The 22,695-nt window shown below is 36.3% G+C and overlaps 1 protein-coding gene across 3 annotated transcripts in view; it reads left to right on the top strand.

Annotated features, from left to right (window-relative positions):
- LOC135169749 (mucin-12) overlaps positions 1-22,695 on the top strand; it is a 240,260-nt gene that overhangs the window by 144,072 nt on the left and 73,493 nt on the right. For all 3 annotated transcript variants that reach the window (XM_064135022.1, XM_064135021.1, XM_064135023.1), the window contains exon 5: positions 15,774-15,883. In XM_064135022.1, the coding sequence (XP_063991092.1) occupies positions 15,774-15,883 (110 nt within the window). The remainder of the gene's footprint in view (positions 1-15,773; positions 15,884-22,695) is intronic.

Here is a 22,695-nt window from a genome sequence, read left to right as displayed (position 1 = left end):
CGTTGAAACGACAAAATGTTCAACCCATTGAAATTTAATCCACCAAGCAGTGGTAAACGAGGAGGTGGTGGTGGTATAAGAGGACAATGGAAACCACGAGAAAATAGCGGTGATATAATCGGTTATCGGTAGCTGTATAACCGTCGTATACCACAGTTGCACTCCGAAATCATTAAATAAAGATGGAAAATGGTAGTCTTTGTCTGATGTAGCAACGTGGGATGAGTTCGTTGACATTTCGATCAAGCATAACAGAACATTTGTGGCAAATCGTGATATTTCTTTATGCCCACTGCAAATGATTAATTTCTATGGTGAGAATTAAAGAGAATTATGGGAATGCTATGTTGTGTTCAACTTCGAGCGAGTAGCCGAGGTACAAATGACACAGAATATCAAAGTTTCATTGTCCCATTCATTACGCTCATTCAAAACTTTGCCAGTACAATACCAACTGTTGCCTCTGAACATTGTATAACACCGTTGGAGTTATCGTGATGACCACGAATTGCAGCCCGCAATACATGCATCCAACGACTAAAAATTCCTGATCCACAGATATAAAGGCCGGGGAATTTTCGTGGGGAAATTACAGGAATAATGTCAGTGATGGACTTGAATTAAGCCGCAACGTCACAACACATTAAAAATTCCCATTCTGCATTGATAAATTTGCCATTGTATCACGAAATATTCTTTATCGGCAAATGAAACATTAGTCTACAGACGAACCTTTTTCCCTGAACGCAGCGAGATTTTTTTATTCGCTAGTAATTCAGTAGTAACGTCATTTGTTCTGATTTGAATTAATTATCACAGTATGCACAGAGGTCTAGTTAAAGGAATTCTTTTTATCCCATTTATTCCGCCGTTACAGGAAAGGATATAATATCTTAATATGAACCATTTTTATAGAATGCCTTTCTACAATTGGATTATGTCACATATTTTTTATTTTCATTTAACACCGCAGATGCAAAATTTTCCATGCGACCATTGAAATTTTTTCTTATGATTTCCGTGTAGAATCGATTTGGTCGACTCAACGCTTATCTTTACTACTCGCTGGTGGGATACTCGGTTTGAGTGATTATATCATTTTCAATCTTGAGGCCGATGAGCACCGATTTATTGCCAGAAATTTCTTATGATCAGAATGTCGTGACGTACTACTTGTAGACTTTATAATTTTACACAAGTACCTAACATCACAGAGTGAAACAAATTTTTTTTATTGGCAGAAAATGAATAGAAATGAAAAATTGATTTCCAAAAGAATTTTGCCAATATTTATTTGCAAAAATAACTCATTATAATGAAAACGACTGTTTTCATTGATAAAGGAAGTTATTTATTTTTATATTCAGGAACGTTGGAATAAAGTAAAAATACCAACTCCAAACTCTCTCTCTCTTCATTTTTCAAAATCGCTTTCAAAAAGAAAAATGATAATTGTGAGTGAGAGAATCCTCGGGAGGAACCAGACAAGCTCAAAAAAAAATCAACATGTGCTAGTGGAATTTTCCCGTCATCTTCAGATGGTACTTAAAAGTGACTTTGACAAATGGTAATAGGGCCAACTTGAAAACCGATGATGCAGCTGTTGCCATCGATCAGGGGAACATTCTTCAAACTCCGTGACGTAATGTAGGTCTCAATTCTCGGATGACTCAAAATCCAATTTTTATGTGCAGTTGAGCGTGGATGAAAATACACCGGACCGTGCCTAGTCACGAGAATGCGCTATTGTACGGTAGCAATAAATTTCATCAGCGTGCGCTATCCGCAGTATCTGAGTACTGCATCCAACGTGAATTTTCAATTCGCAGAGCAATGAATCATTGGGTAGTCGACGTGACCTTTACCTGAGAACACTTTTGGATACGTTATGGATGTACAATAAAACAAAAGAGACGAGAAGTTGCATGGCTGACAGAGCTGACGATAGTCCACTAGACTTGACAATAGCTGTTTCTGTGCTAACAGAGTACTTCCGTCGAGTGCTCTCATTGTATGCTGTAGTGAGATCAACTTTGCGTGCCTCCTCATGTATAAACTAATTCTGTGTATTCTTCTGGTTTAATTTCATATGCACCAAGTTGTTACAGAGTTTCGAATGTCATGGGGATCCACTCCATGAATCTTAAAATATTTGACAAAACCCCGGGGTTTGTTTTAAGAAGCGTATGCGGAACAAAATTTAAATTGGTGGCCATTCCAAATACCACCGAGCTCACTTGGCTCAATTAAAGGTCTTCCTTTACTTTTCATTTTGTTTCATTAAAGACAAATTCAAGACGATAATTCTGTGAACATTTGTTTGTCTCGATCACTTTAAATTGATTCCTTTGACTGATTAATAATTCTTAATAGCAATGCACTGTTATGCCATAGTTTGTTAATCATTGGACATGACATCTGCAGCTGTGAGTTCTAATGATTATTGAACTATTTTGCTATTGACAGCACGACCGCCGAAATCATATACATTACGGCGGAAGAAATAAAAGATCCTCTGACACCGGACGGATTTTTATGAGATTCAATATTTGTATACAGGTATACGCCTGTGTATTCCTCTCTATATGGTATATATATAGATATATATAAGATTGTGAAAAAGCTGGACCATAAAAACCCTATCTTCTGAGCTTCATCGAGCGTAAACTCGCGTAATCCATCTATAAAATCGAACTAGAAAAGAGGGTTATATATCTAGAAGGGAGAAAAATCATGTTCAATACATAAAATGTGTAGGAAAGAGATAAAATTCCATCAAAGAGATGAAACATTCAGTAGTTATTGGATACCCCCATTCGCTTCTAATGAAAAAACGATGTTTTGTGCAATTACAGTCACTTCATCACATTCATCCTCTTTAATTCACATTCGACGATCGCTCATTCAATTTTCCGGCAGCTATTTTTATTTCCATCCGAAAATTGATTATTTATTGCCATTCTCCACTATATCATTCGCAAATTAAATGTAAACGTGACGTTTTGTTTTATTTTTCTGCGTAAATAAACGTTTGGTGGATTACATAATTGCTTTTGGCTGAAATAGAAAATAAATTCACTATGATTGAAATGATATTTCCTTTTCCGCAAAGACTATTGCGTTTTATTGCAAAAATATTAAGGGAGAAAGGGGTAACAGAAATAATAAAAAGTAAACAAAAGTAATAACAACCAAGATGGCTAACTTACCTGACAGTTTTTGCCGCTACTAAAAGTCAAAATTTTAGATCTTTTGGAGATCGCTAATATTCCAAGCGATCATATATGTATGGGTAGACATAAGCAGAAAAAAAATATTTCTGCACATGTAATAACATTCTAGAGCATTTGCAATAAAAATTAGTGAATCGAGAAGTAGCTCAAATACAAAAAATGTAATACAACTCATTGAACAGAAATTCTATTCAGTTCTTTGAACTGAAATTAACAACAAAAAAATATTCATTTCCAAGTCAATAATGTCCATAAAATATACAACAGAAGAAAATGACAAGTATAATAAGCATTCGTAAATAAATTTCTAATTTAGTGCTAGCGTGTAGAGCAGCTCATAGTGGTGTTTTTCCTCGTGATTCTCATCCTTTCAGTACTCAGCATCCTAAATTGCCATTGATCATGTTCATTATTTCTGTAATCAACTAGCCGTACTATTCACTGGTTGATTGGCCCAGTGTAGGTTCTGAAGTGTTACCTACCCTCAACATTAAACGTAATATATAGCGCGTTTAATACTCTCGGGTTCGCCGAGGGGTATCCCGACACGTTTCGCAATAGACGATAAGAGCTAGGTGAGTTTAACTGTAAAACGAGCAAGCAAGTCGACACGCCAACTACCGACGAAATAGTAGTATAAACTTGAGTGTTACAACTCCACACCTGCGATCATTCTGCAGACCAACGTGCGTGGAGAACTATCTCGTCACGTTTCAGATTTTGAACAAGCGTGCAATTCGTTCACAGTAACGAGCTCCATAAAACTAATTTTTCAGCCTTTTCTGCTGTGCAATGAATTTTTATTTATTATTATTCATTACTATTGTTTTTTCGTTTTTATCAATGAAAGTTGCGAGAGAAATCGATAACAGAACAATGAATCTACGAAATGGGACAATCAATGAAAATATGTTCATCAGAAATTATTGAAGAGGAAAAACGGAAATTACTGGCTTATCTAAATTTCGCAGGTAACAGTCAAGTAAATTTAATCTCTTTTCAAATTACGTGCAGCAAGAATCACAAAAATAGCAAAATAATTCAGTCAGAAAAAAATGAGATTACAAATTCAGTCAAATAGACGTGCGTAATGAAGACGCTCGATTGAATAATATTGGGATTATTATTGGAAAGTATTTCTCTTATAATTCAAAAAGATATTGTCTAATAATTTGCGAACGAATGGTTCGAGACACAATCATATATTTCGCATGGCGTTTCTCATTTTCTTTAGTTTTTGGGTGATAAAAAATTGATAGCATATTTTCTACCCCAATGCGCTTCGTTCTCATCACAGCTACTCGTCCGGATCTCACCTCAATTCTCGAAGGGGACGAGAAAAATGATTCGCTTTTTGGAAATGAATGTATTACGCATGGAGAATCGTGATGCGGTACTGGGGAATAATGCGGTATCCTGCATTCAAGGGGCGATCCCTGAGGAATTTATGCTTAAATCAATGATGAGAATACTGTGATTTTAAGTCGGAAAATAGAATGTTCTGATTTATAGCGTGAAAACTACTGCATCAAATATCTTGATTTATGAGTTGATGAAAAAAATAAAATTAATATTTTGAAACCATAAGAACAAACTAATCTTTTTTGAGCTGTTGGTCATTTTACTACTACATATTTCATTCAGTTCAAGGATTCTTCAAGTATAACTTGGTAAATAACTCGTTCCTTCGATGCAAATATCATTATCATAATTTAAAACGTAAATACTTCCCTCCAATGATAAATAGGTGATGGAAATAATTTTTTTTCTGTTTAATGTGCCAATAACCACAGTCTTTTCAAAAGTATTTCACAATCTCAAAATGCTATTGCTTGTCATTAAAATGTCATGTAAAATGTAACATTTTGGAAACCTAAATACTTGAGAGCGAAAGGTCGGTCATCTGTCCGCCAACAATAATGCGACATTAAAGAGACACTTGAATAATGAATGCTACGCCGTAATTCACATCAACGTAATTATCGCAATGAAATATTCATACACCACCGCCAATGGTGGTCTACATAATTCAAGGATCTGAATTAATATATTCCCAGCCGGAAATTTCAGCGCTCACCTGAATTTCTTATCTACTCTTGTCTACTTAACTCTAGTCCCTCGCTCTGCCTTCATAAATTCCATTCAATATTCTGTCCCGCGCTTCCGAACTACCACGGCCACGACATTTATTTTTCATAATTAAACTGTTCCCGATCTTTCAAGAGGTTGCATCAAAATATAACCCAACTTCTTCATTTTACCCTAAAGTAGTTCTCCTGGTTTTTTTCTTGTTTCAAGTTCATGTAAATTTGACTTTGTTGGAGATGGTTACGGGCATAGTACACAGGCGTGCTAGTGGTCGCCGTAAGGAATATCCGACTCAACGAGAAAACTTTTTATCGTGTAATCTGAACCACCGAATTTATGAGCTATTTCAAGAAGTCACCTAACCCTACTCTTGCCCTCCTTTTTCCCCAAATCTTAGCCTTAACTTTGTTTCAGGGTCGTAAGGCATGTACCTTCCAATTGATTTTCTCAGTAGTAAAACTCTCATACAGGATCTACTATGATAGTCTCCTATTCCTGAGAATAATCCCCTGGTGAAGTGAAATTTTAGGGATTTATCATTTTTAAGTATCAATTTTGGAGTGAAGATGTTAGCCCATCACCAAAACACTTAACTTTTCATGGGCATTTCAGTATTCAAGTTGAATGAATTGGTTTTATGCGAACACACCACTTATACTAAAGAAAATGGGCAGCTTCGAAGTCCTTCGGATTTGTCAACGAAATTATGAACTTTCAAGACCACAATTCCGTGAAATTCCAATGGAAATATTAACCATTCTTCATATCATCCCCTCATGCATTCAATTCCGCTTAGGCCCATAAAATTTACCTATAAAAAAATACATAAACTGTGGATAATTCGATTATTAAATTTATTATTGAAATAAAAATCTAAAAAAATTCATTGGAAATAAAAACGCAAATAAATTCTCTGGGAGGACAGACAGAGAACGAAGGATTTTCCATGATTTCGTCTCCCGCCGTTGACGTATGACGAGTGGAAATAACACCTCCAAATAGAGTTGAGAAGCAAAAGAGGGTAAAATCACGAGAAAAGAGGAAGATGAATTCTCGCGACGTTTGAGTTGGAGTGACAACTTCTTAATTAAACCATTATGCGTTATGACTTGGTGGCTTTATCACCAAAGTGTATAATGACTACAGTCTGAAGGGAAAAGACCAGGAGGAGGAGCAAAAGAGAACGAATGGGACGTATACCATATTAACCCCGCTGACATTCAGCTCTGGTGATGGGGGAAGAATCAGAGGAGGTAACTTTCTGGTGCTCTAGGTCAGGCGAAGCCTATCCATCTCGCCTTATCAGGACATTCCCTCACTCTCTTTCACACCATTTACCTCTCACCTTCATCCCTCGATTCTGGAATGTAAATTCACGATAATGAAACAGTGGGTAGCTCCCGGGGGAGGCTACACCGGTGCCGTCCGGCGGTCAATAGCGCCCACTCGCTACTTTATTTATTTTATATTTATAAAAATGTCAGGAACTAAAGCTCTTGAACAAATGTATGCAAGTTAATAGTGAATTGTTAAATAAAGGGAAGCCCTGTTTCCAAGAATTTGTTTTTGCTAAGTAAATATGGTTCGCAAAGGATTTCCTGCCGGAGGAGACTTCATAACGACATAACTTATAAAATTCTTGGTGCACCTAATGGACTGAGGTGCTTTAAAAATGTGCAAATAATACTTTCTTAAATATTTATTTGTTTTCAAACAAGGAAAATGTCAATCAGCATAACTTTGTCAACCATTCTATAGGGATATGAATCAGAAAATTCTAACCAACTCTAACCAAGAACAACAACAACAACTCTCGAGTGACGATGATGAAGCGGCAATTGGTTAAATAAAAGCGGCTATCGCACGAGAAATCGTCGAGCACATATTCCATTCTCCAAAAATAATTTCTATGAATTGCAAAAACCTTTTATGCGGAAAATAAATGGACAATAAAAGTTATTCTGTACGGACAGGGTTTCTAAATTGCCCATAACACCAACGTTTTCGCGGGAAAATATTGACATTCGGATATTTCCACCTGTGGGTGAAACACTAGGTTCCAATCGTAGATGTATTGAACGATCGAAGGGGATTTACATCTGTATTTTCTATCTGGTTTTAGTTGGTTTAGGTAAATATGAATATTTTGTACCAAAACGAAACATTTATGTTACCCTTTGATGAAGAATCTGAGCGCCATTATTAATTTTACATAACATACGAAATGCTTTTCAATTCTAACGAATAATGTTTCCACTGAAAATGTCAAGAAACAGTGATGAAAAATAAATGAAATTCGGAGAAATCGCTCCTTGACGTGCAAATTTCTATCAATTTTTAAGAACTTTCCATAATTTTGACTAATTATTTGGAAGTTTCAGCAGTAGTATTTATTTTTACGTTTAAATACATATAAAAAAGTGTCATTTTACTTGGAATTTTAGAGAAGTTGGACCGTACATTGACTTTCCCTACTTAAATAGCACATGGAGACTTTTGATTGAAAAAAATAATCGAATTTTGTCAGTAAGGTAGACGAGCATTGGAATATGAGATCTTTCAAGTTTACGAGAAATTGTTCAAAAAAATGAATCATTATTATTATCAATACAAATGACCTCTAATTTTCAAAGATTGCACTTTCTCTTGCGAATTTTAAAATATTTTCCCTTCATTTTTATTTCAATAGGACGATCGAATTAGCGATAATATCCACATTGTCAGAACATTCCCAAAATTTCATGAGAGTGACACTAAATCCAATTTAGCAGCAGAATGATCGGAGGATTTAGCTTTTTAGAGGAAAATTTTCTTTAAATCATGAATTTCCAATGGGAGTAACAGATAAATGTTGCAACTTGACTGGATTATCATTGCAAAATAAAACTCCAGAAACCAAATGAGATAAAATTGGCACAATTAAATATACGAATCATATATTTCGCTGATTTATCACTCCAACAAAAGATCAAAGGAATATGCGATCATTCAATGACAAAAGATTCCCCCTAATATGAATGAAAACTAAACACGATAAATATCCCGGAATTTCATATGGAAAATTGAGAGAAAATGTTTAACAATACATTTCCGCTGGAAGATTGTAGATCCATTTACCTCATTTTGAATTTTCGGCATATTCAAATAATATTACACGACGATTCTCCCCCTGAGGAACGTTTTGTCATTCTATAATCGTTCCGGACATTGATTCGGCAATGCGATGGAAAGAGACAGACAGGGTGGAAACGCAAGGCGAGTGACTGAATGTACTGCAGCCATTGCTCGTGCTGGTACGGTTTCACTCCTGTTATCGAATGCTCGTTAGAAATGAGAATGCTGTCTCGTTTCCGAAACCCCCTCATTTACCATGACAGCCTCGCTGTAGTTAAAAGCGAAATAATGCCAAGGTAGGTGAAATGGTTGGTAGTTGAAATTTACTTGACGTTTTGTGCCGGGATGCCGCGCAAATTTCATTGAAAATTCACCGTGTGGAATGTTAAAAAATTTCACTACTGGATTTTTCCGAGCGCTATCGCAATTCATCCACTGCTTAACAAGGTACGCTGGCTGTTAACAGACGATCAAATATCAATTTACAGAGAATATTTTTCTCGTTATTCGAAACTCATCCACTTTTAAAGCTCCTTTTTTTTACTATTGTTATAACAAGTAATAAAACAAATTCCGAGATGTCTTGATATCATATTTCCAATTTTTCCGTTGATTGGATTCAAATGTCCATAACTTTTCGAAAAATGCGCCAATTCTCTTATTCTCTAGTTGATTTTATTTGCAAAACTTTGAAAGAAAAACAGCGAAACTGCTTTTGAAATTCAGACTTTTCATTTTCATCCCAGAATTTTACTTCATTCGTTTTCTTTCAAAATTTAGACGAATCCCTTATCGTGAAAAATGGCAGCAATTTTTTTGAATGCAAGTAGTAAAATCATTTCGCCCTGTTGGATGATTATAAATAAAAGCCTTTAAGAAAAACTCTAACAACACGGCAAATCTCATGCCCTCTCCCTTCCTCCAGGTCGTAAGAAAAACGAAGAAGTTTTCTCGATTCTACAACCGCAATAAGAGGAAAGAGAATGCGCAGGAAAAACCTCTAGAACGATATTACACGCTGTTGATAGAGGATAGGAGCTTCTTCTCTCTCAAGGATTGCCCACTGGAGTGACCTCACGCTGGGCGAATCGCTTAAACTACCCCCGTGACAGATTTATCACTCGGTTAAACTGGGCAAAGAGAAATCTATATGAAACAAAACGCCAGCTGAGGACGTCCTCTGCAGCTGAGAAAAAGAGAAAAAAGAGAGAAAAATATGTAATAAATATATAATATCCGGGCGGCTGATACCATGAAAATTGGAGAAAATACGAAAATGAATGCGGTGGAGGTATATGTATACACTGTGTACATACACACGAGGCAAGCGATTTATAATATTTATCGCTGTTAGTCGATAATGGAGCTTTGGAGCTGTTGGAGTCTAACGTTAACTGTAACGTTCTAGGCACCCAATAAGCTCACGGCGGGATTCAGACCTTAAATCCATACAGGTGATCTATAGCTATGCATATACTTGCCTCCCTGTTATTCCCTTTTCAAAGTAGCCAAGATAAATTCTGCCAAAGATATATATGTATACTTTTTTTTACTAGTGAAATAATACCGCCAGTGACTCGAACGCTATCACTGTAGGGACAGGAAAATTGTTCACTTAATAGTAAGTCGTAAAGTAAGGAATTTAATACTTCAAATTTAATTTACTCATCGAGGGTTTTACTTGGTTGATCTTGGGTGGCTAGTCTGGTGCGCGCGTATGGGAAAAAAAACGACCAATCTGTCTTTGTGTTGCTTGATTAGCCATCTTGAAGATTTAGACGAGAAGACCCCGAATTCCCTCCCTTAAAGGTGTCGCCAATCCTGAGTGGGAGTAGGCGTTGGGGCCCAGGGTAATGTCCGAAGGTGACAAGAGGAGTTACTCGAAGCAGTTAATGTAACCTCAACCATTCCGAATAATTATATAGTGTAACTTTATTTAAGTTCAGTGTATTTTATTATTCCCTGCTAATTGCATGCCAATGTTATTACATTCCTACGTCGGTGTCTGCTGTTCTCATTGGACGTCAGCGAAAAATTTACAATTTTAATTGTCCTTCTATTATATAAATCTCTAGGTGAATCATTTATTTTAATAATATCCCTATTATTGATCATAATGAATGGAGTGGTCCTTTACATTAGCTAAAATGGTGCCTTTCAACATTATATATTATATCTAAGGTATGTTATATGTTATTATTACATCATACAGCAAAAGACAATACATGCATATATATTTTGGATATTTGGTTATGTTATTTGACCTTTAGAGACATCATGTAAAATTCAATTTTTCTAAATCTGGGAAGACTCCCACTTTTTTACGTGCAAAATTAATTTCGTCGCATTGTCGTATTCAATATTCCAACTCTGCAGTGGAGTGCTAAAAGGAGGGAAGTGCATTTTGCTTAGGATAAGATATCGTTGAATATCTTGTAAAGTAAAGGGAATATGAATTATCCTCAGAAAATCTCTTTTCCATCCCACTGGTCGCTCTATAAAAAAGATTTTGAGGAAAATTTCGCCATCTCATTTCATTTATTATTTATTGATCGAAAATTGAAGCTCGAGGAATTCCATTTCACTACTGAATTACTCGGATGTGGTTTCAATACCTCAGCGTGTTTTCAGTCAAAGCTTCAAGGACAATATCCCAATCATTTTAATGATTTCATATGATTTCCAAAATATTTCAACTCAGAGTAACGCTGTAATTTCGGAATTGTACCGTTGGTTTCGTTGTTCCTAACGACTAAAAAAGTCTTTCAAATAAACCATTGTTCTCTCTAATATTCTGAAAGCTTTATGAACGATTGTGAAGTCTCCATCAAATTAGCCAAAAGTGAATTAAACAAGATTCGAGTAGGAAAGTCTGCAGAGGCAAAATGGCAAAACCGAGTGACGTAAAATCCCTGATTTCTTCAACACTAAACTCTCAAAGAGTCCACAAACATGCAAATTACTGAGTGCACTGCGTAAATGTGTAGCATCAAAAATGAAATTGCTCTGGGGTAGTGGAAGGATAAGTAACTGACAGCAATATTTTTAAGTGTAAAATAAGCCCGAGTGATAGAAGAGAGTTGTATAAAAAGGTAGCCTGCGCGAGAAGGGATTTATTCCCAGGGTAAATCAGTTTCCCCAAGCTATCAACCCGCGAGGTTAAATTCTACGTGCGCTCGTGTGCTTGATCATAAATTAATATGACTGAACTTCTCGGTGGAGTTTTTCATTGCAGATGTTGAAGTGAAAACTGACGTGAATCAATCGTTCAGTTAAATTTCGAGGAAGCAAATTAGCAGGAGACATTTGATGCGAAGAAAGTACGTGAGCCGAAAAGTTATGTTTTCCACAAGCATAAAATATTACACGTGACTAATTCCAATATCAATATTGAGAAATTTCTGCGAAATATAATTAATTTTCGGCGATTAATCATTATATTTTTTATTTGTTTGGTTTAATTTCCTGCATGATATTCAATCAGATATAAACTCAGTTCTTTGGCTTTTTCATGCAAAAAAATAATAAATAAATTTTGAAATGACATTTTATAATACTCGAAAATACGTGAGTACATTTAAAATTTTCCGCAAAAAAACTAAATGCAAAAATCTTCCGGTTTTCATTTGCATACTCGTAGCAGTTGCTCTGAAATATTTCGCTTACGTTTTTTTATTTTTTAGAATGAACGAGTCTGAAACGGTGTGAAGTGCTTTTACGAGAAAAATGACCATATCGTAAACTGTGTATTGTGGAATACTATTGCGGAGGGTGGAAAATACTCTCTCGTTAAATAAAACCTCATGCGTGCTGGACGTATTCTAGAAAGAATAACAGAACAATTTGAAATTTTCATCCGTTATTTCTTCCTATATCATATGGGTTTATACGCCGTTTTTATTACGTATCGTTAACATCAGTTTGTGACCATTTCATATGGGGTAGTTATAGCTTCACCATACATGACAGAAGGAATTGGAGCAAGGATAAGTTTCAAAGAAAAAATTCTCCAGGTCTTTATTGTATTGATGTCATCATTCCAGACTGAAAGAACTTGCTACCCTACAGTAAAGGGGCAACTGTCTGTGCGAAAACTTGTTCTCTTCAATGAGATTTAAGGTCTAACAGCTTTGCTTTGAAGATTTTGTCATTAAAAAAATGAAGATGAAATGAGTGTCGAAAATTTGCCAAATACCTTGATTTTAATGGGGGCTCGCCACTGAAACCGAACGTCATATCGTCTTTCCTTCAAAGCAAACATTCCCAATAAGGACATATTTACTATCTTTCAGTGACAGTATCTGAAGACTGATTGTACGAAATTCTTATGGAAAGTTAAGGCAGCAAAATTCATGCTAAAGGATTTAGAATTTGACTGAGTTCAGTGAAATTTTGAATATAACAGTTTCGATCTCCCAAATTTCAATTCCATTTCACTCTCGCGAAAATTACTCATCAACTATTCATGCAATTTCACTCTTTTCCTGATAGGATTTTGAAGAAAACACGCGTGGCAATACATCCAAAGGCGGATTAGTGTCTCCAGTTGATGGAAATCTCCCTTTGAATTTCTCCACTATGAAACACAATTAGATCTCCGAACTGATCAGCAGGAGAGACTGTAGTTGAAGTCGGCCTTTGATGCCACAGTTCGATAATTACACCAGCAAGTTATTGCGAGATTATTTCAATCTGTTACGAGTAATTAGTTTTACTGATTGCTCTCCGGATTACGTGGACAAAGAATAGGATAATTTTGGGTGCCTTAAAAAAATCCGGGTACTTTAACCAATTTTTACCCCATATCGATATGTTTGAGTTTGAGTTTAATTTGTTTTTGTATGTTTTAACAATTCCTGTCCATAACCCTATAATCTCCTTTGAGAGATACCCAATATCGAACAGATAGAACTCTTTTCATTTTTTTCTGGATAATTTTTATTATCACGAACATTTTCTATGCTGTTGTTGACTGTTGGTCACTATTTTCAATGTTTTATTGAGTGAATATAGACTCAGGTGTGTACAGACTTAATGCCGTATCATCGCAGGTAAACAATCCCTGGTTTCTTTCCAGAAAATAGTTATATTTTTTAAACTAAAAAATCTGAAAATAAACAGTTTCACACTGTGTGACTAATTTTTGTGTTGAAGATCAGTCACCATTTAATATCCCAAAAATATACGATGCATGAGAACCAATAGTTGCATTCACTTCACTGATATATTTAATAACATTTTCCGGAAATTATTCGAGAAATATGTGATTGTCGATTTTTAAATACATTAACGTATTGTGTATCAACAGTGTATTCATTATGTACACATGAGACTTTCACTGGGATATTCCAAAGTAAACGTAAATATTGGTTTGAATGTGGAATCGCTAATAAATTGAACTCCACGTACATATTGAAGATGGGTGATGTGTTTGTGATTTTGCATACAATCCCGGATAACATTTTGGACGTAAGCTAACCATATAGAATAACTTTGGTGTTTGATATAATAACCGATATTCATTTCTCTATTGTCCCAAAATTTCAACTCAAAGAATTAATATTAGATTGGGAATAAATTGTTTAAAAAACATTTCCATATCAACGGCATCAGGAATATATGTAAATGTTGACCGTAACTTAATCATTAGAGAAAATGTTGTCCAGTAAATTTAAACAAATGGCCGAAGTTGAAGATGCATTTAATATATTTCATCTGAAAAGCAATAGTTATAGTTATATTAATAGATTTTTTTTCTAAGCTTACAACTGCTTAAAATATATAATAATTTAAATAATTATTCATTAGTATATTTAATTTCACTTTTTCTTGTATTTTAATGAAACTTTAATCTAGTCTATGTTAGGCAAAATCGATCCGTCAGGAAGAACGTTACTCTGTTTTTTTAATAGACGATCCTGGACGCCATAAAAAATATTCTCTCCTCCTTTGAAAGTCCATCAAGCAACACTAGATTCAGTATCGAGACTATACTTACCAAGGCGAGTGAACGCTGTAAATGGTCCACTGAAACGTTGAAAACACTCATCGCCAAATGCTCTTTGAAATTTCATTCTGGACTACAAAAAAATCCTCTATGTCCGTCTTTATTGTACGAGTCGTATACGACTTATCAGGAAAAATATGGGGGAAATGAGGACCCGAATAAGTAACATTAAAAAGGATAAATGCACTGAGCCCCAGGTGTTGTAAAATTCTGTCTACGATTTACTGAGGCAACGAAAAATGACTCTTACTTACATCTATACAACTGCATTGAGAAGCGAGTGGTATATTCGTGCGAGAAAACGTTGTTACGTTTTCAGCAAGTGATTTTATTAAAAAATGGCGTGACAATTTTCACTTAAAGCCCTCATTACTGGGGTTTTTATCCAATGGAGGGGAATTCACCAGTTTATGAGAAAAACTAGACGCTTCAGTTCTCTTCGTCTACTAAGATTAATAGAAATCGTCTAAAATCATGAGAATCAAAGTGGGCATCTGTTCGTCACGTGATGTATTTGTAAGCTATTTTTGGACTCCCTCGTCAGCTCTTGTATTATCTCATAGTCATTATAGGCATTTGAATAATCACAATGACTTATAAAAAGCTCAAGGTAATGACTTTTGCTATGAAAAATGATTTTGCTTCAAAAGTTATTAATTATTGATAAATCTATTATCATTTTGAGCGAGTGAGATGTTAATAAAATTTTTTTGCTGTCTATACCATCGGGAAATGCACTTTAATGTACTATAAAAGAATGGCAGGGAAATAAGTAACAATCGACTTGACGCAGCAATTGGCTGACCAAATTCACATTTATCTACTTTTTAGTAGAGAATAGGTGAAGTAAAGTGCCATATGTTCCTGAAAAAGTCTCTTGATAATTAGTGTTGAAAGCTCTGATTACTCGGATAAATCAATGCCTCAGAAAAACCGTGTAGTCGTACATCAATGTACGTTGGAGTCGATAGTCTGATCGACATCATGGAGTACAGTTGAGGATCGGACATTAGAGTCTCTTGAACGGGTCTTCGGTAAAACATGCAACCGAAAGCGATCAATCTCCCTACACATTGAAGCCGAAGAGACTTGACCCTTTAGAGATACTCAAGTGAGTCAACCAAGCCACCGACGTATGCTGTACAGTACATGGAATAAAAAATCAATAGCACCCTAGTGAGTGAAAATACTCTCAAAATAATGTATCACCTGTAACGTTCACACCCATCTCTCTATTCCACTCAAGAAATTACAGACAATTCAATGTGACCTGGTACATCTTGCCGAGTAATGGTTCTTCACTCAATACAGAATTGCTTTTGTGATTGCAGGAAGCAGTGAAGAGTCGAGAACAGGGCCTGGTGATCCCGGAAAACTCGGGGTAAAGAAATCAAGGCCGAAAGCTTCCTCACCCAATCGTCAAGGACCTCAGCAGTGTCAGGTAAATACCCCCCGGAAAATGAAAGACTTTCTATATCTTTTTTATGCCATGGTACAGAAAAGCTGATAAAATAGCGAGTTTCTCGATTTTCCAACCTGAATTATGGATCAGAATCATATGAATGTATAATTCTTATATTCAGTTATATGTATATTGTCATACACCCAGAGAAATAACATGTTTGAATGGAAGTGACTTCGTTATTTGGAAATTTTCCATTTGTTCAATATTATTTTTCAAGTACATACGGTGTGAGAAAAAATGATCAATCGACGTGAAGTGACCGAAAACGGTCCACTTTACAGTTTTTGGTTGGCGTTTTCTAATGTAAGACATTTTTCTTGTTTCGGATCAACTCATGAGAATATATGAGAATATGAAAAACAGAACCTGAAACCAACCGATTATATTTTTGTTCCCAACATATTCCAATTGAGAGTAAAAGAGAGACGCAATTTGTATGAAATATAAAAAAAACATAATAAGCCGTAGTATAGGCTCGCCTGGTTTTACCAGGTAGTAACTAAAATTACACCGAATCCAATCTCAATTTATTTCAAATTCACGTTGATATGCGAAACGAAATCGACACGCCGAAAACATCAAAGAATTAACCATCCCCACTAGCTGAATACGAAAAAAATGTCAGTCTTTGATATCAGGGATTGATACATTTCAACAAAGGCCTCCATTCAGAAGCATAAAGAGTGAAAAAAAAACAGCGATGAAAAACCCGTAGAATTGTAAAAAAAAAATTGGAGGCTTACACCATCTCTGCAAAATAGTCCCGTCTCTACTAGCCACTGACGCACGCACCATACCAGGGAACCAACTGCCGTTAACAGGAATGACCTACTTTCCCACGGTAATTCACATTCACCCACACAAGAACCCAGTAGTGCACATTACCGTGTTATTCGCATCGACTTGGCCAAGGCAGAAACACAGTCGCCATTGCTACAATTCTCTTCCACCTCTTTTATTCATTTTTTTTCAATGCCAGATGAGTGCTTCCGTCCAATGTGTACTATAGGCACACCAAGAGCAATTAACGATTTCGATAAAATAGAATTCCCAACGCTTGGCCTCCGGGGTACCGATCCTTTTTCCCTCTAATATCTTTTTTCCTTGGTTATTTTTGTTGCGGTAAAGCTCGCACTGGATATGCCCCTTTCACTTCGCCTTTTTTTTCGTTTACGGTTGAAATGCCGTTGCGATTACGACTCAACTGCTGGAGGATCGAGAACTAAAAACGTGAATAAAATCCAAAGTGAATTTATTGATCCATAATTATTACTGGATAAACAGTGGGAGAGGAAGAAATCCGCGTCTCAGGTTCTTCTGAAATCGGGCGAAAAAAAATTCTTTTCAAAGAATTTTTTATGCATTTTTTCTTCTCTATTTTTTTATTCATCTATTTAAAGTGATGTAAATTATGTAGTGAGCTATTACCATTGTCGTTGACGTTTAATGGGGCATATTACATGCTTTATTTTATTGCAAAAATGGTGTATATCTGGAGTTGGTAACGTGTAAGCTATTTACATAACATATTACTTCACTGGATTTTAAATAGAGAGCTAGAACAGCAATGAAACCGAATTATATTTATTGATTGAATCACCATTAACAGCGAGAGGGGAGAGTAGCAGAAATTCTCGTTTTAATTTCGTCGAAAAAATTTTATGGCCGAATCTATGAAAGCATGATACTCTCCTCATCATTCTCTATGAATAAAATAATGAAAATCAATGCGGCGTAGTATGGAGTGACGAATTAGTCTTTATTTTTCCATTTCCGTCGTCATAAAAAATACATTTGGTCGAATTATTTATTACTCGATTCTTCTCATTAAGCAGTAATGTGACCTGTGATGGGAAGGAGGATATCGCAATTGGATAAGTCTACTGGGACAGTTCAGAGGTGTAAGAAGTAGGGAGAGAGTGGCACGTATTGGGCCAATTCCCGAATAAAAAATTTTAGAAGAAATTTGAGGAATCGTTAAACGTTTCTGAGATTGAATATTTTGTAATAATTATATAGAATTTAGTTGAATTTATTTTTATAATTTCTTTGAATAAACAACATATTCGTCGAAGCTACCTACCAATCTCGTTAACCCTTACCATTCAGTAACTATCACCCAATGGTTTATTTGGATAAAGACCCCACTGCTCAACTGGATCGTACGCCAACTCTTGATGAATATTGGGTTCCTGAAATTCAACAACTCCATTCGCTAATAGCTCCGAACCCCATCAATGTCAACCGAATTCTTCTATCAGTGCACGTAAAATTCATTGAATTAGGTTCGGCGGGAGACTGATGTTCCCCAATCCTCGGGTTACAACCCCCTCGTGAGCAATGATTTCTTTTGTCCCAAAATTTTGATGAATACATTCCCCGTATCGGTGTGTATGTGGGCAATTCACCCAACGCCATCCCAAATGTGCGCCATATCACTCATACATCCTTCGCATATGCTATGTAGTGAGAGCAACGTTGAATATTCAGTCCATGCAACTCTTGAGCGCACACGAGGTGAACACGACACACCCCCGATGTCGTATGCCAACGTTGACATTGGCCCCACGTAGCCTCCCGGCAATGGTTAGGCGCTCACTAACCGCTCTGTCGTGCCTTCCCTACCATCAGCCTTCATCCTTACCATGTATCTGTATTCAGACGTCTTAGTGGTTGTTTATTCCTGCATATCCTTCAGCGTTGATCTCCAGAGCATGCACTGCTCAGGCTGTGTAAGAACCATTACCTTCATCACATAATTGAATTATGTCCTGCACGAGTTGTTGACGGGCCATGTCGATGCATCAAGTTTCGAGAGGATTAAGATTCTTCGAGGCTTTGGCGGCAGGTTGACCCTTTGAGGAGCCTAATCTCCATTCACTCGGCTGAAGTTTACTTTTGTTGTTAATCCATTGTCATCTTATTTCCAGCTGTAACGAAACGGTTAAATAATTGTTCACCTCGAACCCTGCTTCGACCGAGTGAGAGAGATATTGTTTGTGGCGATTTGGGGGCGGGTAATAAATTATAACTCGGTATTGTATTATTGAAATAAAGATATGTATTCGTTGGGGGGATGCGTTTACATCGAACGAATGGATGAGAATTTCTCTTATTGAAGGTTCGAGAATTGTTCTAGAATTTTCGGAAGGACAAGGATAGATAATATTTGTCTAGAATATTCGGGATAAATGTTGTGGCTCGCGCCACATTTTTTTCTCTCTAATTTTAATTCTCGGAGTATTTTCCCAGAGTTTATGGCCTTTCCCTAGCATTTCCTATGGAATTGTTTAAAGCAAATTACTCGATCATTTTCTACAGTATTTTGTGATGTTAATCTCCTAATAGTAACTAACTCTTAAAATTTCTCCTCATTAATTCACTAAATTATGGATTTAAAAGTAAATGTTCGTTGCGATTCAGATTTCAAATTGTTTCTGATTTCATGAACTGACTGTAAACGACTGGCTATTTATGATGAGCATCGTTAAGAGTCAATTATATTCGATGGGCTAGGTTTCCAGCGAAGCATTGTTGTCGTATACTTCCCTGTTCGCAGAACTTTCTCGTCCTTTGGGCCTTCATCCACAAGTGTGGTACATCACTTGCCAATAACAATCGACAAGGCGACGGTAATAGTGTGCCTGTTTCAAGGGTCAAAGGCTAACTACGGTTAATTAATTAACTTAACGAGGTCCTCCATGTGAGCCGGCCTTGGCGTTGATACTTGAACAGTGGGAGAGATTAGGAGTGAATAGATGTTGAAACGTCTATGCATAATTCAGGGTGAAAGATGTTATTGGCAATGGGTTTGATTGGAATCAGGGCTGAAGACCGTGATAACAGATTCACGGGGACCTTATTATTTGATTTTGTGTTTCAACTAGAACTGCATTCGATAACTGCCTTTGGTGTGGTCTTCACCTTTGATGTGGATATAAATGATAGACATACACAGTTTTGTACCAAATTAAAGTAGTATTAGACAATAATTTTAAACATAAAATGAAAATTATGTAAATGTTTATAGGATTGGAATTTATTATTGAGGAATGGTTAACGAACATTTGGGTACATACATTGGTACTCACATATAGACAGACATAAAAATAATAGAGACGTTTAAACGTGAAGATCTGGTGGAGAATGAGAAAGTTAATTTTTCATTATTTTATCGATTTTTCGCTAATGACACTTCCTTGACATTCAAATTAATGCAAAGATGAATAAAACGTTAATAGTCAAGGGAATCAATTTCATGATAAAGAATCATTATTGATAGACTATAAATGAACTATTGATGAGGATATTTAATAAAACTGGTATGTGAGTTCGGTATTCAGAGGGTCGTTCTTGTTGCGATGTCAGATGTTTCTGACATGAATCACCTATTCCTCAGGAGGAGAAGCAGTAATCTTTCACAAGTATCACTCTACAAAGTTTCAGTAATGAGATTGATTCAGTTCTGCAAGCTGAGATAAGCATAGAGATCTCAATTTCATTGAGAATCCTCAGGATGAGAATCTCAGCAGAAATGCACGAAAATGGTGAAGTATGTGAGCTCCGATTCACTCTGAATTGAAATCTACAGCTCTTGACGTTTCGGTATCCGGAGCACCTTCTGCGCTAAGTTCCGCAAATTAGATTTCCCACTTAGATATAGTGCAGGTATAGGGTATCACGGGGATGCAGGGAGCTGGTACAAGTCGAATGCATGTAACATCTGCATCCTTCTATAGAAAGCATTGTTATGTGTTGGTGCTTGCATTCGGGATGCGAAGGCGAATGCGTTTCATTTGTTCCATCGATGGATTCTGAGGATTAGCGCCATGTTTTACCACTCCATAGCTTTATATCTCCATTAGTTATTCGCAGGTATAGTGAATATTTGATTATTTAATTATATTTAATTTTGTCGGTAGAAAGTTTCATACGAGTTTTACTGAATTTGGATTAGTTTTCCCGTCATCACGAACATACGTCGATTAGTTTTTATTTTTCCTTCAGCTTTCCAACCTATCGTAGGATTTCATTTCGAATTTTTCATTTGGTAGAATATTCGGTATATTTAATACTATGACCAAAAAGAATGAATAGAGATGAAATACTGTAATAATCGAGTGGAATAGAGTAAACAACAGATGATGGAACAGGTGATTAAATGAAATTTTCAATTCATTTCATTGGTGGAGAAACTTTGAATGATTGTACTGATTTGTGAGTCGAATTGCCGCTGAATGAGGATATATTGATGATAATTTGCTTATTGAATTTCGCTCCGGATATGTTATACGTGACTATGATTTCAATTTGTTCCGCTTATTTCCTGGTAATTCAGAATAAATTCGAAACTATAGCTAATTATTTGGGAGTTATAGAAAGGAATAATACAAGAAATGAAAGGAGTGGAGCATTAACTTCACAAATTTGCAGCCCAATTGTTTGTACTAATCTCCGATTTTCATACGTCTTTGGAAGAAAATATGGAAGTCTCATTTCGAATGCCGAGCAATAGAAGTTTTTTCTCTTCGTGTCGCCTAGTAACTGTCTTCTATTATCCAACCCTCCTCACTTCAGACTACAACCTTGCTGAATCTCAACAGTGGTGTCCCCCATTTAGAATGACCGTCTCTTCACTCGTGATATGGGATAATGGTAAATCCCCCATTATTCTTCGACGAGGGAGGGGTGGGTGGGAAAAAAAGATGGGATCACTTTAAATTCGGTAAGAGGATAGTTTCGAAGTTGAAGGGTAGTCTATGAAATTTTAAGAGAGCTGTCCCATTATTCAATTTCCTCACGTTGGACCGTGGAGAACCAGCCGAGTCAGTGAAAATCAATGGTTCAATTGAAGAGTGGATATTCATTGGAACGACTTGTGGAAAACCACTCCGATCGATTCTTAGCTTGTCAAACGCTGAATGGAGCAGTCCTTGGGGAAAAATTTCATCTCACCCCGAATTATGCCAGTTCGTACATCAAGGAAATTGATTTCGGTCACATCTAGTGGTTGACGAGCGTCTGTTAAACCCTATGGAAATATCCGTTTGAGATTTTTCCGATAATGGAGCTCGGGATGCTTTACTTTCCCTGGCTGAGGTCTGAATTTCTATACACAGCGAAATATTCAGTAAAAATGAGCCCGCAAATCACTCAAGTTACGATGGCAAATGATTTTCCAACAATTTTTGTAAAAAGTGAAGGGTTTCACCCTATTGTCAGGGCTATGTCTGAACAAACTTGGCGTGAAAATACGTCAGAGAGTTGTTATAAGGAGATATGGAGAAAGAGTACAGTTTTGTAGTAGAATTGAAGCACAAGGTGCTACGATATCAAAATTTCCTGTTTGTACCTTATCACGCACTTTCATGTATTCGTAAACGACAAATCAACGTATAGACAATAAATTATTATTTTATTGAATTTCTACGTGCGCTAATGACGTGAAGACGTCATTTGTAAGTGTGGAGTCGGAACTCCCGAATGCAGGTGTTCGTCTCACTTTGGTATGGCGAATGTTGCCGATACACAACCGAATTCTCGTGCTGGTCCTAGGAAATTTGCCTAGCTGTGGACTGAAATTCCTAAGTTTCCCGGAATTAGTAAAGGTCTTCCCCAATTTTCTAGGAAAATCCGCACAAAAGTAGCGAGTAAAAAAATTTTCTACATTTACCCCTAAAATTTTTCTCATTTTACCTACCAAAAATTGATAAAGTTACTGAAAAATTAGCCTGCTGATCTAACATTATTGTGCATCAGTTGAACAACATACAGAAACGACTAGAGCT

The sequence above is a fragment of the Diachasmimorpha longicaudata genome, chromosome 15 (assembly GCF_034640455.1).
Source record: "Diachasmimorpha longicaudata isolate KC_UGA_2023 chromosome 15, iyDiaLong2, whole genome shotgun sequence".
NCBI classification, from domain to species: Eukaryota; Metazoa; Arthropoda; class Insecta; order Hymenoptera; family Braconidae; genus Diachasmimorpha; species Diachasmimorpha longicaudata.
This window is presented reverse-complemented; position numbering and strand designations above follow the sequence as displayed.